Below are 14,306 nucleotides of genomic sequence, written 5' to 3' on the forward strand. Positions count from 1 at the left end.
CCTTTCCTGAACGCTAATGACGTTCTGAAGATGAACTATCGGAGACTTTTGCATTTGGCATGTCTTATTAATAAGATTGTTTTTACACAGTGTCCAAAATATTTATATAACAAATTTCGTTCGTGAAAGACGCTCACAGTAAAAATACACGTAGTACGAATACCAAATTATTATATATTCCGCGTCATACGACTGCTGGCTTTAGAGGGAAGATCTGGAATGATTTACCACCGCTACCCTTGCATGAAAGTGTGTTCCAGCAAACTTTTAAGTCCAAACTGAAAAAATTATTTATAACTGCTCAAAAGGAAGATGCTGAATTACCCCAGGGTCATCAAAATATATTGTAAATTTTAGACCTACCTACCTATTTTGTAAGTTTCTGTTAGAATAACTGCTCGTTTTTATATTCCACTTATTACCATCTAAGGAAATTTAAACTTGACAATCGCTATCGGTATTTATTGAGTAAATTATTATATCTATTTTATTTTTATTTTCTTTTCTACTTTCGCGCTCCTCAAATAGCTTAATTCAAGGTCTGTACTAATTTTGTTCCATAAATTGCCTGTTACACAAACGCGAGACCGTGGCTCCTGGGAGGTTCTGGCTGAAAATTAGTGCTGTGCAAACTAATATGTACAGCATATACTGAGCTCAGAATCCTTGGGACACATCTGTAACCATAGATACAGTATTGTGTTTTTAGTTACTATTTATATGTTAGATTTTTCATTTGTATGTTATTTTTGCCGCAGCAAATAAATGGAATTTGAATTTGTAATTTTAAAAAACGGATTCTGTAATCAATGTAGACTCCCTACATTGATTTCAATAATAATTGCAAGATGACATGTCAATTTTGTCTTAGGACAAATTGTAAAGTATGATTCGAAAGTTGGAAATATTTTATAATTTTTGTATAATCAATCAAAAAATTGTTTTAGAAAACATAATATTTCTCTTTTCGAAAACAATCGGTTAACATTTTTAGAACGCTCCCACGGTAGTTATCTTTTTTTCTTTATTATCTTATGATTCTTATATATCGCTCCACTTTACTCTTTATAAATAAATAAATAAATAACGCACACACTCAACATAGCCCCGCATTAGGGAAACCCTGTGTCGCGGGTGCCATGGACACACACATAGACAAACACAAATTACACCCAAACTCACGAGAGAAATAAACTTAAAAATATTTAAGAGATAATGTTAGCAGGTCAGAGAAAATAATTGATACAAAATTTAATGTTAATGACACTGGCGCTGCCGCTGCGGATGCTTCCTCAGCTGGCGCTGCTGACGCCGACTGTGGCGCTGCTAACGCAGCTGCCGCAAGCGCTGACGCAGACGCTGCGGGCGCGCTGTTGGCGCTGCCGCAGCCGCGTTGCGTGAGTTTAACTTTGCGTAAGACCTTTCGCAAAATCAATATTCTATTCAACCGCATACTGTTAACATTTACGTGATGACATGTAGCTTATACCCCTATAATGTTTTGTGCCCTTTCAGATTTTGGTGATGATGATGTGGGCAGTTACGCGCGAGCATATCTCCTCAGTAGGTTGCGAGGACGCTGCCCCGTCAGGAGAGGCCGTGTGAGGAATGTCTCTGCAAGTGCTGCCAACATTCAGCGACGAATACTATATAAGGCGTTGCAAACCAAGCTAACGGCTTTTTTTTGCTTTTTTTTCTGGTGTGTTTTAGACGCATATTTACCTATCGTTGATTTGTATAACGTCCCGTGCTTTTCAATTTCGAACATTAGATTTTGTTTTTTTTTTATTAAAATTTTTATTTTATTAAAATTATTGTTAATTTCTAGTCGCTTTTAGGATTTCTGGTTTAGATTTCTAACAATATTATAATTTAAAATTGATGGCTTTGTATACCTACAGGATATAACAAAAAGGTCCTACCGTATTTCACGTAGCGGGTGAGTTGTGACTTTTGAGCAAGGAAATTTTAAACTCGCGAAAATTACAATTTGATTCCCCTAAGCTTGCATTGTGAAAGAAATTATCTACGAGGTATTGTAATAAATGAACTATTTAACCAATGAACGTTATGTTACATTGAAACCGTGGTTGCATTTTTAAATTGGTACTTAATATGCCATTCAGTTATGTTTTCGTACGATAGCTAAAAGTTACTTAAATTTGTCATTTGTTTTTATACAAATATATATTATCATAAATATGTCTTCGTCATAATAGATTGTAAGACATTTGCCTATGGGTGTATTCTTACTTTAATTTGTTTCTGTTTGTGTTTAATAAAATTATTATAACCACAGAACAATGTTAGATTCTTGTGTTTGACTAAATTGTAATGTATTTATAATGTAGTTTAGTAGTGCTTTATAAATAAGAGATAAAAAACCAATCGAACAAATACTACGTGAGATTCACTATAAGTTTCCGGAACGAATAAGAAAAAAATTCTATAAATGGTGTTCACGTGCACGTGACGTAAACATACAACCTGACCGTACATTTGCTAAGTGATGACAATAGACTACTCAGCAGTGCAATGACCGTTCTGAACTAGGCTGCTGAGTAGAGTAGTTAACTTTATGTATACATTTAAAAATAATATTGTTTATAGTCACACACACTTAAATACCGTTTTGTATAAATAGCTTAAGTTTTGTAAATAAAACTCTCTTTGAATTCAGACATCAACGCTGTCTTATTGACAACGGAGCACTCCTGACTACAGCATCCTCTCACTGCGGCCAAGACACCTTTAGCCGTTAGCTTATCTGATCAGTCTTGTGAGTCTGTGAGACTGGTAGTGAGAAAACCTTTTCTTAAAGCACCCTTATCCTCCCCCCTTTCCGTCTGTTGCCTTAGGTCGCACGGTGACAGGCTTCCCCTACTATTTATATAAGTACATATTCCGTAGCGTATGGTTAGGGCTAGGCTGTTAGGTAGGCAACTAGGGTTGTTAGTGATAGTACAGCTTTCCCTGACCACTCATGTATAGCCAGCTAGCTACAGCTAGGTAGTTGACTGTACAAATGGCAAGAAATGAATTTATTGTTTCTCAAAATATTCTCCGTTAACGTTAATGCACATTTTCATACAAATGCACCAATTTTGAAAACATTTATGCCGCTCCTCCGTGACAATCTCCGAAACATAGTTTTCATACTCTTCGACAGCCTCTTCAGGTGATGAAAATCGGCGACCGCGTAAATGGTTCTCAATTTTTGGAAATAAATAGAAGGAACAAGGAGCCAGGTTGGGACAGTATGCGGGATGGCTCATAAGGTCAACGTTGTTCACATTCAAAAATTCATTTGTCTGTCTGGCCGTGTGAGAACTGGCATTATCATGGTGCAAGATACGGCGTTTACAGTTATTTTTACGGAGTTTGACCATAACTTCCGGCAAACAAATAGTCGTGTACCAATCACTATTCACGCCAGGTTCCAGTTTTATTAAAAAAAGAAGCAATCATCCGCTTAGAGGCACTTTACACGCGCGCCACTTTGGTTGGTTTCGGCTCATCTCGAAAGACCCATACGCTCGATTGCTGCTTTGTTTTGGGATCGTAACTATAAATCCATCTTTCGTCACCTGTTACTAACTCACACACCAAATTGACACCCCTTTGTTGAATCTGGTAAGCATGGCATTGCACCTAGTGACGCGATCCGTTTTTTGAGCCTCAGTCAAATTGTGTGGGATCCACCGAGAGCACAGCTTCTTCACAACCAAATGTTTGTGTAGTATTGACTGTATTTGACTCATGCCTATGCTTATAGATGCCGGAATCTCATGGTATGTCACATGCCTATCTGTTTTGATCATACGGCGCACAGCATCGATTTTTTTTGTTGTTCACAGCAGTGGACTATAAATAGTCGTTTTGCATGGTGCTTCATCACCGAAAGCAGTTTGAAGCCGAGCAAACCTCCGCTGAGCTGTTAAATTACACATAAAGTCGTAGAAAATCACACTACGAACATTTTCACGAATTAAATCCATGGTGATGTAGACAACGGATTTTTAAAATGACGCCACAATGTAAAAGCAAGTGACAGTCAGATGAAACAAACTGCATTTTACAGCCAAAGAGTTCCATTTTCAAATGTTGTAATTGCTTTTTAAATATTGTTTATGTAAGCGGCCAGTTCCGGAACTTATATTGCGCCCTATGTATACAAATATTTTTACACGATATCTATTTACTAGCGTACTACATGCGGCGTTCCATACGTACACACGCAGTGTTTCACTGATGTGCGGTGAAGACGCTGCACATCATTTAGTTGGTTGTCAAATATTCAAGATAGCTAACGCAGATGCGGTCCTCTTTCAAAATTAATTTACTATCTCATTTCGCTATTGACTGATTGTGTGAACGTAAATTTAATATTTTAAATTGTTCGCATTGATTCGGTAAGTAATGTTGTGGTTTTTTATTAATTTGTGCATTATAATAATTTGATAATCGCGAAATAGTATGCAAAATTTCGCATTATTCATCTCGTTTTGCAAGGCGCGTGTTAAAACAAGGCAAAACATAAATCATAGATTAAGAAGCAACAATGTTCAACAAAAACAGAGTATATATGTATAATATGATTACAACAGTTACTAAGGTTACTATATGAATTAAAAAAATATTAAAAAAGTCTCGGCTCAGCGATGTGTATGTACTTGATTAGGCTGCATAGTCTAGCTGCAAGATCTATGCTTTTCCGCAAGGAAAAGTACATAAAATCAATAATTTCAACAACTCGACTGTAAGTTTTTTCTTTTACTTAGCTTGTTTTTATTTTTAGTAATATAATAATTATAAATAGTACGGCCTGAGTCAAAGCAAACTGAAAAGTATTTGTGCAATTGCGTTAATTCCCCAAATATGGTAAACACTCAATATTATCTGCCTGCTTAGCTTATTTCTAATAGGTATAGACTATTACGTCTGTCCACGGTACTACGGTACTAATACTCTTTGGCAAAATTCAACATTAAAACAAAACACTATCGCTATTGATAGTGTTTTGTTTGGAACAGTTTGGAACATTTACTTACTGTGAATGTTCTTGAAGTCGTTGTCACACTGTGAGATTTTGCTGCAGCGGCAGAAGGCGCAGGCCGTAAATGAGTGCGACTGGTGCAGGATTGTTGTGGATGGCACAAACTATAATCATGGTGATAGTGATGAAGTAATTATACGTATTTGGTTTTTTGTTTCTACGTAACACCAATATTTTAACGTCAATATTATCCAAATGTTAATAGTTCAAACGTCATCACGTCCTCGCTTAGTGCGCGTTTCACTTAGAGCTCTTGCGTAATTCATTAAATGTGACATCTTATTTCACCTCCATTTGTGTCCTTGACATTCTGTGGAGAAAATAAACTACTTTCTTTTCATAATTGAAATTTTTTTACCAGCATGGCTTCTTTGCTATATAGTAAACCATAATATACAAGTGTAAGAAAACGGTTTTACCATATTGGAGCTGGAGATTATTCTCAAGATAATAAGAATTTTAAACAAAAACACGAAGGCCATTTCTAAAGCAAACAATGGATGTTTTTCTACATATATATTACGTATTCCAGTACGCAAGAGTTTTAATCTTGCTTGACAATATTACGATTACAAAATGTGCTGCGAACAATTGAAACGGGATATATTGCTGATTTTAAGATTTTCGCGGTAACTCACTAAGGCCTATTCCACTAATACCTACATGCTCTCCTCCCTGGTGGAGACAAGTGATTTTTTTTTTCACTCTTCCCTACCATGTCGTCACTGGTTGGGATAAGTGGAATTTCATTTCCACTTATCCCTACCCAACCGTTTCTATTAAAATGAACAGTCGTAAGCGAGTGACAGTGGTAACGTCAGAAATAATTTAAATTAATGTAATCGTCAACAGCGAAAGAGAGTACACAGATATGTCTGTGCTTAAAACTGTTTATCTGCCGCTGGCCAGTCAACCCGTGACCATGAAGCGTGTAACCGTTTCGAAATATCGGGAAATAAAAAATGAATCGTGGTAAGAAACCTGTAATTAGTGGTATCCCTTTAATTGTAATGATATTCAAGGTATATGCAGTGAAATTATGATGAAGTAAACGTAATGCTATGAACTTAACCTTCCAGTGGTCGCACCCTTGCGCCGAACATAAGCAGTCATGTGCGGTCTGTGAGACCGCAACTTTACGCGTGCAGCTTGAGAAGACAAAAGAATATTGTCATGACGTTGCGTAGCACATGATAAAGAAAGTCTTTTATCTATATAAATTAAAATAAAAAAACGTTATTTACTTACGTTATGATAGGTACAGGTAGAGGCTCAACTTGGATCTTGGATACAGGAATAATAATAACGCACTCACTTATAGCCCCGCACTAGGAACACCCTGTATCGCGGGTGCTATATACGCGTACATATGTAGATAACCACAGATTACATGCAAACTTAAGAGAGAAATAAATGTAGGCCATATAAATATTTTTCCCGACCCGGGACTCGAACCCGGGACCTGTGCGTTACAGACCAGCATGGTAACCGTACGGCCACGGAGGCACTTACTCTTAATGTCTCTCTAGATTTTGTGTCGACGCAATAGCGCCGTAATATGGTACCTTTTATTCCCTTTCGTAATTATTACAGAGGGAAAAGTTAAACCATTGAACCTTTTAGGCGAGGTATTTGAACGCGAGCCTAGATTTTAGGAGGTGAGGTGTGAGGGCCGCCTCTCACGCCTCGCAATCCGCGCACTGAAAATTAATATGAATAAAATAAGCACAGGCTGAGAAAATTTGACACAGATTCGACATTGATAAGCGCCCAATGGCGACTGACGGGGCAACGGGCGGCACAACGTGTTGTTAAACCTTTGGGCAATTTTCAAGTTTTGGGATAATTGTGAACTTAATAACTATAGGACTTCGGTTGATAACCAAAATTTCAGGTTCTTTGTTTTATGTACTTAAAGAATAGTATCTCCATACGATGGTTTCATACAAGGTGACAGGTTGAACGAAATAAATATTTAAAGAGGCGAATGAGTAACTGATACCCATGCCGAATATTTAAAAAAAAAACACTACAATATTTTTAAATATTTTTCTCTAAGGAAAATACTGTTTCTAATATTTTGTAATACGTACTCTGTGCGAGATAATCGAACATGCAGCAAGTGCCAAGCAAACAAACCTTTACCGGTTTTTGGCCTCTGCTCATTGAAGCGCCCGCTAACATCCGGTTAGTTCGCTTGCGCTCTTGTGTTAGACGGGAGGTCGCGTATTTATTTTGCGTGGTACCGGTGTATTCGCATGTGTAGCCAGTGAAGTTCAGTGGAGTGCAGTGACGTTCATAACGATGCCTTATGAATGAGGAGTATTGGGACATGACGTGGTGTTGCGTTAGATATGTTATTCATTCTTTGTCCCTTACTTTTCATTAATAACATGAAAAACCTAAAATTAGCTGCAGATATTACACTTTATTTTATCCTGTTTTCAGGATTTTATATGATCGGGTAAAGTACATTCCATCGTGTAACAAATTTGCACTTTTCTTTACACTGTATTACACTTACACTTACACTTTATACTGTATATCATAATTATACTTTTATCATATATTTAAGACCATTACTTAACAGTAAATACCTAATCCATTCATTCAGTAGCTGTAGAGCTACTTGTGACACAGTTCGTCCAGGGAATTACTGCCACCTTGTCTATTTCTGCCACCAAGCAATTAATGAGCATTACTGTGTGCCAGTTTTGAAGGATAAGGGTGTTGGTGAAATAACAGGCACATGGGAATTGTCAACTTATGTCTCAGGATGCAGTGGCATTACTCCACAGATCTTTGCGATTTAAAACTCTGTGTGGCACTGCAACTACTATGAACAGGCGTGTCGCTTACCACCAGGTGCACGATTTATTCGTCCCATCACTTGGTATCATAAAAAAATAGCAAAACTGTTCCCGGTGATTCGCTTTAACATAAACTTTTCTATGTGAGACAATAGACCATAATTTTAATTGTTTTATATACAAAGCCCTTTTCAAGCCTGTAGTAATAATGTCATTGACGTTAGTCGTAACCGCAGAGATAAAGGCGACTAACCGATGGAGATAATATCTATGGTGACTGCTCGTTTCGTCTTCGAGGCGTAACGAGCGAGTCGCTCTTAATTTAGAAAAAGTAAGTGGTTCGTGTGCGCCATTTTCGTTCCCTGTACTAAATTTCAGTACCATATAAAACTAAATCTTATATACATATATAGGGTACCTTTCCTGATTAACTGTCCGAAGAAAGAGAAGTTTAAAAAATAACATTCTTACCATAGCGTCACGAAAATGTAAATGTGATGTAAAAAATGTTATGTTACGAAGAATAGTAGTTTTTTATGAAAAATAATATAATATTAATACAATTCATAAAAATAGACTGGTTGTTCTTGACAGTCGTCTTCACTAAGTCACAAATTAAGAGGCGATTCAAGGGGATTCAATGTATATATACGATTCTATATTTTGCCATTTACGAGGCTCAAAACTATAGTGTAACAAAAACTTTACACTAAAGGTTATTATTTAGATGTATAGATATTGCGAACCCTGTACTCCACCTACGGTGGGGTCGGGCTCGGGCTGCGGCGCGTGGAACGGTTCAATTTACGGGGTGTGCTCATGCTCTTCGGTGGCTCAGCAGTTAGTATTATGGGCGCTTGATGAGGAGGTCGATTCCCGATTTGGGCCAATTTAAGAAACGTACATTTCTAAGTTGTATTTTGGTCTGAATATTCTGGATTATCGTTGTTTTGGTATTCATAGTACAGGAAATTCGGCAGTTTGGTATTTTTTCACCCTAAATACATCTCTTTGGCAGAGCTTTCAAGAAAATGGAATCTAACAGATATGGTTGAGATACAACAACGCTATAATAAGTATCTCATCCACTACATCGGGAAGTATGCCTTACATTTTTACAATTGTGTGATCTTGTACTCGTAATCTATTACGTCTCCGTATATAATTACCTCCATACGAAGGCGTGAGGACGCTTCGGGCTTCGCCCTCCGCGGACCTCGGCCGGCGGCCTCGGCACTTAGGACTTTGTTTAAATAAAATTTATATAGCTTTTGAATGGCGGCCATATTTAAAAAACACAAAAATATATTATGACCACTAATTATTATCAAACAATCTTAGAAATCTTTTCGTGCTAATTTTCAGTCCGAGCAAAGCAAGTTACATAAATAAATTACGGCTATATCGAAAAACAGCGGAAACAAAATTTTTACCCCAAATTATGATGCCATGTCATTTTCAGTCGAATTAGAAGAAATTTGAATCTATCGCCAAAAAAGTTTGTATGGTGAACAATAAATTTTAACCGCTAATTATTATTAAACACTCATAAAGACCCCGACATGTCCATTTTCAATCGAATTAGTGCAAATTTTTATCTGCCGCTAAACGAGTTTGTATGGCGGCCATATTTAAAAATGGCGAAAAACCAATTTTGATCACAAATTATTATCAAGTGCTCCTAGAGACCCCCATGTGCCAATTTTCAAAGGGATCTGAGCAATTTTTTTTCTGCCGCCAACGAACGCTTCTATGACGGCCATATCTGAAAATAGCGAAAAAGAAATTTCGAGCACAAATTATTATCTGGCTTTTCTAGTGGCCTTCACATGCCAATTTTCAATCGAATCAGAGCAAATCTCTTTCGGCATCTTTTTTTAACGAAAAAAGCCATATTAAAAATGGCGAAAAGACATTTTTAACCACACATTATGATTAAGAACTCCTAAAAACCCTCGCATGCCAATTTTCAGCCGGATCGAAGCAAGTTTTTCTTCGGCCGCCATTTAGAAATCGCCTTCTTGAATTTTTTTTAACCCAGTTGACCAGTGTTACCCTCTATGACATTCCTTCGAGCACGTCCTACCTATCTCTAATAGTTTCCGCGATAGAAGGCTTTGAAATTTGTATTATTTTTTTTAATTTCGAACATTTTTTACTTTCCTCGGAAATTGACTAGGGTAGGGGACTCATAAAAATGCACACAAATCCCTCCATGTATTATAGTTTTTGCAGGCCGTTGATCACTCGTTTACATTTTCCACATTCAGGTCTTCTCATATTTGATTCTTTGCCTTGGAGCCTATCCACGTACAACGGTATAAATATCTTTTTTCCACCATATCGGGAAGTATGCGTTCTATTTCTATCAGTGAGTAAGAACTTGTAACTTTATATATATAATAGACTTCTGCATATTTGGACAAACGTCCATAGTAGTGATGCTTTTAGCTCTTGCAAGTTTGTTGATCTGTGATATTTGAAAAATGGGATAAGTATGTTCAAATATTTATTTACAAATAACAACCCCTCGAGTTTGTTACTCATTCTTCTCAGGGGAATCTGCCTTACGAATTAATAGTAGAGGTGAATCGATGTGATGATTTCAGATAGATAATTTCCTTACAAGCAATTTTTTCAAGTGAGCAAATTACCTACTTGAAGCTACTGCAATTATATTCTTTTGAATTCTTGTTTTAGTTTTTTCAAGTCTACCTACTTATTTTTGGTTTAGTACCTTCTATCTCGAGCTGTATATTGTTGTTAAAATAGTTCTACCAAAATATTTAATGAGAATTGTCCTTTTTGACTGACTTCAAAAAATAACGACGTTATACGTTTGGCTGTAAGTATGTTTTATGTATGTCCACCGATTTCTCCATCAATTGTGGACCGATTTTGAAAATTCTGTTTTTTTGAAAGGGTATATTCTTGAGGTGATCCCATTGTCATCAAGTCAGAATCTGACGAGAGAATTTCATGGAAATCGAGTTAAGCCCTCGAATATCATAGGCATGTACAGTGTGTGTGTTGAGCTCTTACAAATCAAACGTCCTCATCTTTCAATTTCTCGTAATTTTATAACGGGACTAGCAGACCCCGCACCCGTAGAACTAGCAAGATTCGGCGCGTCTTGCGCGAGAGTGACATAAAGGGCGAGGTTTCTATGTCAGAATAGCAGTATCTCGCGCTTTATACCGCTCTCGCGTAAGTTGCGCCCTTACGTGCTAGCCTTTTTTTTTACGTGGGGAAATCTTTATGGATACGCCTGAGCCCAGGGAGACTCAGGGGTTATGTGGGGACTGTCTCCCAGACTGGAGAGCCTACCTCACTAAAATCCCCCCCGGGTTTCCCTGTCGCCGGTTGAGTCGGCGCCGTGGGATCAGTGAACATTCACCACGACGCCGCCCGGCCGCCCTAGCTTACGCCAGGGCTCCCGCGCCAACGGAGGGGCGAGTCGGTTGTCCTCCGACTCGCCCCCCAGATGAGTGAGGCCGTGCAATGCAGGCTCCAGAGTCCCTGTCCAGAGCTCGCTGGCCTCACTTGGGGATCAGGCGAGCAGCGAACTGCCTTCGCCTTCTCCCCGTACGTCCGCCGCGTCCTCGCACACCCGCTCTGCGGCCTCCTTTTGCGACATAACCTCTGCACAAAAGGAGGCCACCGCCTCCCAGGACTCCTCGCTATACACGCTAACCACGCTCGGCAGCGAGAGGTCCTGCCCTACAGTCCCCGTCAGAGTGCGGCGCTGCTCATCCCATCGGCTACACACCTCTAGGGTGTGCTGTGCAGTGTCATCCGCAGCGCCGCACTTACGTGCTAGCCCTACTGATGATGCCTATTTCAATAAAAATATTTGGCTTTGCAGCGTGTCAATTTCATAAACTTACTGTATAGCATTTTCCTTGGCTGGCACAGGACTTCAAATATTATTAATTAGATATTGTGAATATTTAAGTACCTATCAATATTATTTAGTGGTAAAATAAAACTTCTAACAGATCAGTATGTAGAGTACACCAATAATAATATTTTATTAAAATTATAGGTAATACTGTGTACAAAACGACATAAGACAAAAATAAATAAAAAGTGTTACGATCATTATTGTCGTTTGGATAAAATCTGTATTTTGTTATTTTTCGCTTTCTAGTGTAGTGACTTTCAGTGCTTTTTGAGGTTGATTAAATTTAAAAACAGTTTGTTGAATAATGATATATAATAGGACACGTACCTACATCTTACACAGTTGCGATAAAATTATCAAATAAGGCGGCAGTGAGATGATGTCGCTATTATTCTGATATCCGCTACTATCATTAACAGAACTTTCTATATTAAATGACTTTCATCTCGTAGGCTAAATTTGAAAACTTCTTAACTCCGTTTTTGGACGAAATTCTTTTTTCCTCTTGAAGCGCAATATCGGTCAAGTAAAGCAAAAAATATAATTTTTAGACCGTTTTTTAGTTACAAAATAAAGGTATAATCATAGATTGTTATTTTGTTATTTCTAGTAATTCTGTTTTTGTCCCTACTGAAAATTTCACAGTAATTTAGATTATGAAGTTTGCGAATTTAGTCGACGATATTATGTGTATTCTTTTTTATGATACCAAGTGACAGGACGAAGAAGTGCGCCTAGTGGTAAGCGACACGTCTGTCCATAACTACACTGTTGTTTGCATCGTAGTGAAATAATTTACCAATCGGCGTAAGGCTGAGTGCCTTTTTGTTGCCGAATTGTTGCCCAGAGTCTGCCAGACAATGTGAATATTTATTTATAAAAATATTTATTAGAATTGCTTTGTTACCAAGTACCATTAAATTCGCTAATACAATAATATCTTAATTTAAATACTTTAAGAAGAATGCAATAAATCTAATTTTTTACCAAACACCATTAATTTCGCTAAAATAACAATAATATATTTATTTCAATATTTTATAACTTTACCCTAATAAAAAGTACAATGCAAGCAGCATTATATCGATACGTATGGATATAAAACAAAATAGACTATAAAAAAGGCGTAACAAATTTAAGAGACTCTGCCTCCCATAAACTAGGCAAGTGCGTAAGCTCAGTATGTGCCGAATTTATATGTGTCAGAATATAACCGTAAGGGAAACATTGAGAAAGACACTGTGGTCGCTGATTTAGTCAGGAATTAAATAAGCAACTCACGTGGATTGATAATTGGCCTATTCACTTTTCGTTATCAATTCGTTCAGTCGGCGGTAAAATAAAAATTCAGTTAATTGCAATTCATTCGTTTATACACTTTTCACAGTAATTCATTCGAAAGTACATAGATGGATTAGGTTAAAACGGATTTTAAATGTTACACGGCAAATTCACAGGTAGCGGTCGCGCTCGGTTGTTCACTTTTTAAGTAACTCACACAAATAGCCCATCTTGTCAAAACACGCTCCTTTATAAAGCAGTGACCATCAATTCACTCCGTATTTTCATATGGCAGCCCGACCAACGATCATTAAGTTGTACGATCACGTCAGATGATTGATTAAACTGAACAGATTCAAACGACATCAGCGCCACCTCCTGCCAACCTCTGCAACCACATTCTATGATCGAGACTTGTTATTGCAATTCGTAGATAGCTTAGCAAACCGTTTCTGTAATAATTAGAAAACGATATCTATACATGTTATAATAATATTAGCTAAGATTAAGATAGAAAACTGACTAGGCAATTTTTTGTACAACGAGTACCAGAGCAATGAAACTCACCCATAACACTCAGCTTTAAATTTAAAAAAAAAACAGACGGGACGAATAGTCGTGCGCCTGATGGTAAGTTATACGGCTGTTCATAACAGTTGCAGTGCCACTCAGAGCTTTAAATCGCAAAGATCTGAAGAGCACTGCCACTGCGCCTGTCAATCTGAGACATAAGTTGGAAAGTCCCATGTGCCTCTAATTTCACCAACATCCTTACCTTTCAAAACCGGAACATAGTAATGTTGACATTACTGCTTGGCGGCAGAAATAGTTAAGGTGGCCGTTCTCTTTCACAAGGAGCTCTACTGCTACTAAAAATAATATTATATTTGTTTTAATAAAAAATAAAACTGAAGGTTTTCAAATATAATATTCGGAGAACATGTTTTTCTAATGGATTGGTAGCGGTTGTAAATTGATGGTGTTCAGTATTGAGACATATACGAGTACATGGGTTGATGTTAGTAAATCGGTACTTTTTTGAGAGAACGAACAGATTAATAATTTGACCATAAATATGGAAGTTCGATATTTCATTTTCATAGTATTAACCGCCTCGTATTAGACAAGGTAGACGAAGTGAACGAAATTATTTATAACATATTCCAAACATAAACTTTTTGTTTGTTTTTGTAAATCGCGTATGTTTCTTGTTTCGAGTTCTTGAATCGTGTGTGTGTGTGTGTGTGTGTGTGTG

At 37.4% G+C, this 14,306-nt stretch overlaps 1 protein-coding gene across 1 annotated transcript in view; it reads left to right on the forward strand.

Annotated features, from left to right (window-relative positions):
• Window positions 1-1,260: 1,260 nt before the first annotated feature.
• The window catches only part of LOC113234908, an 18,443-nt gene continuing 5,397 nt past the window's right edge, over window positions 1,261-14,306 (forward strand). The window contains exon 1 of the mRNA XM_026470430.1: window positions 1,261-1,397. Coding sequence (XP_026326215.1) covers window positions 1,261-1,397 — 137 coding nt within the window. The remainder of the gene's footprint in view (window positions 1,398-14,306) is intronic.

Source organism: Hyposmocoma kahamanoa, unplaced genomic scaffold (genome assembly GCF_003589595.1).
Source record: "Hyposmocoma kahamanoa isolate Upper Pololo Valley unplaced genomic scaffold, ASM358959v1 86, whole genome shotgun sequence".
NCBI classification, from domain to species: Eukaryota; Metazoa; Arthropoda; class Insecta; order Lepidoptera; family Cosmopterigidae; genus Hyposmocoma; species Hyposmocoma kahamanoa.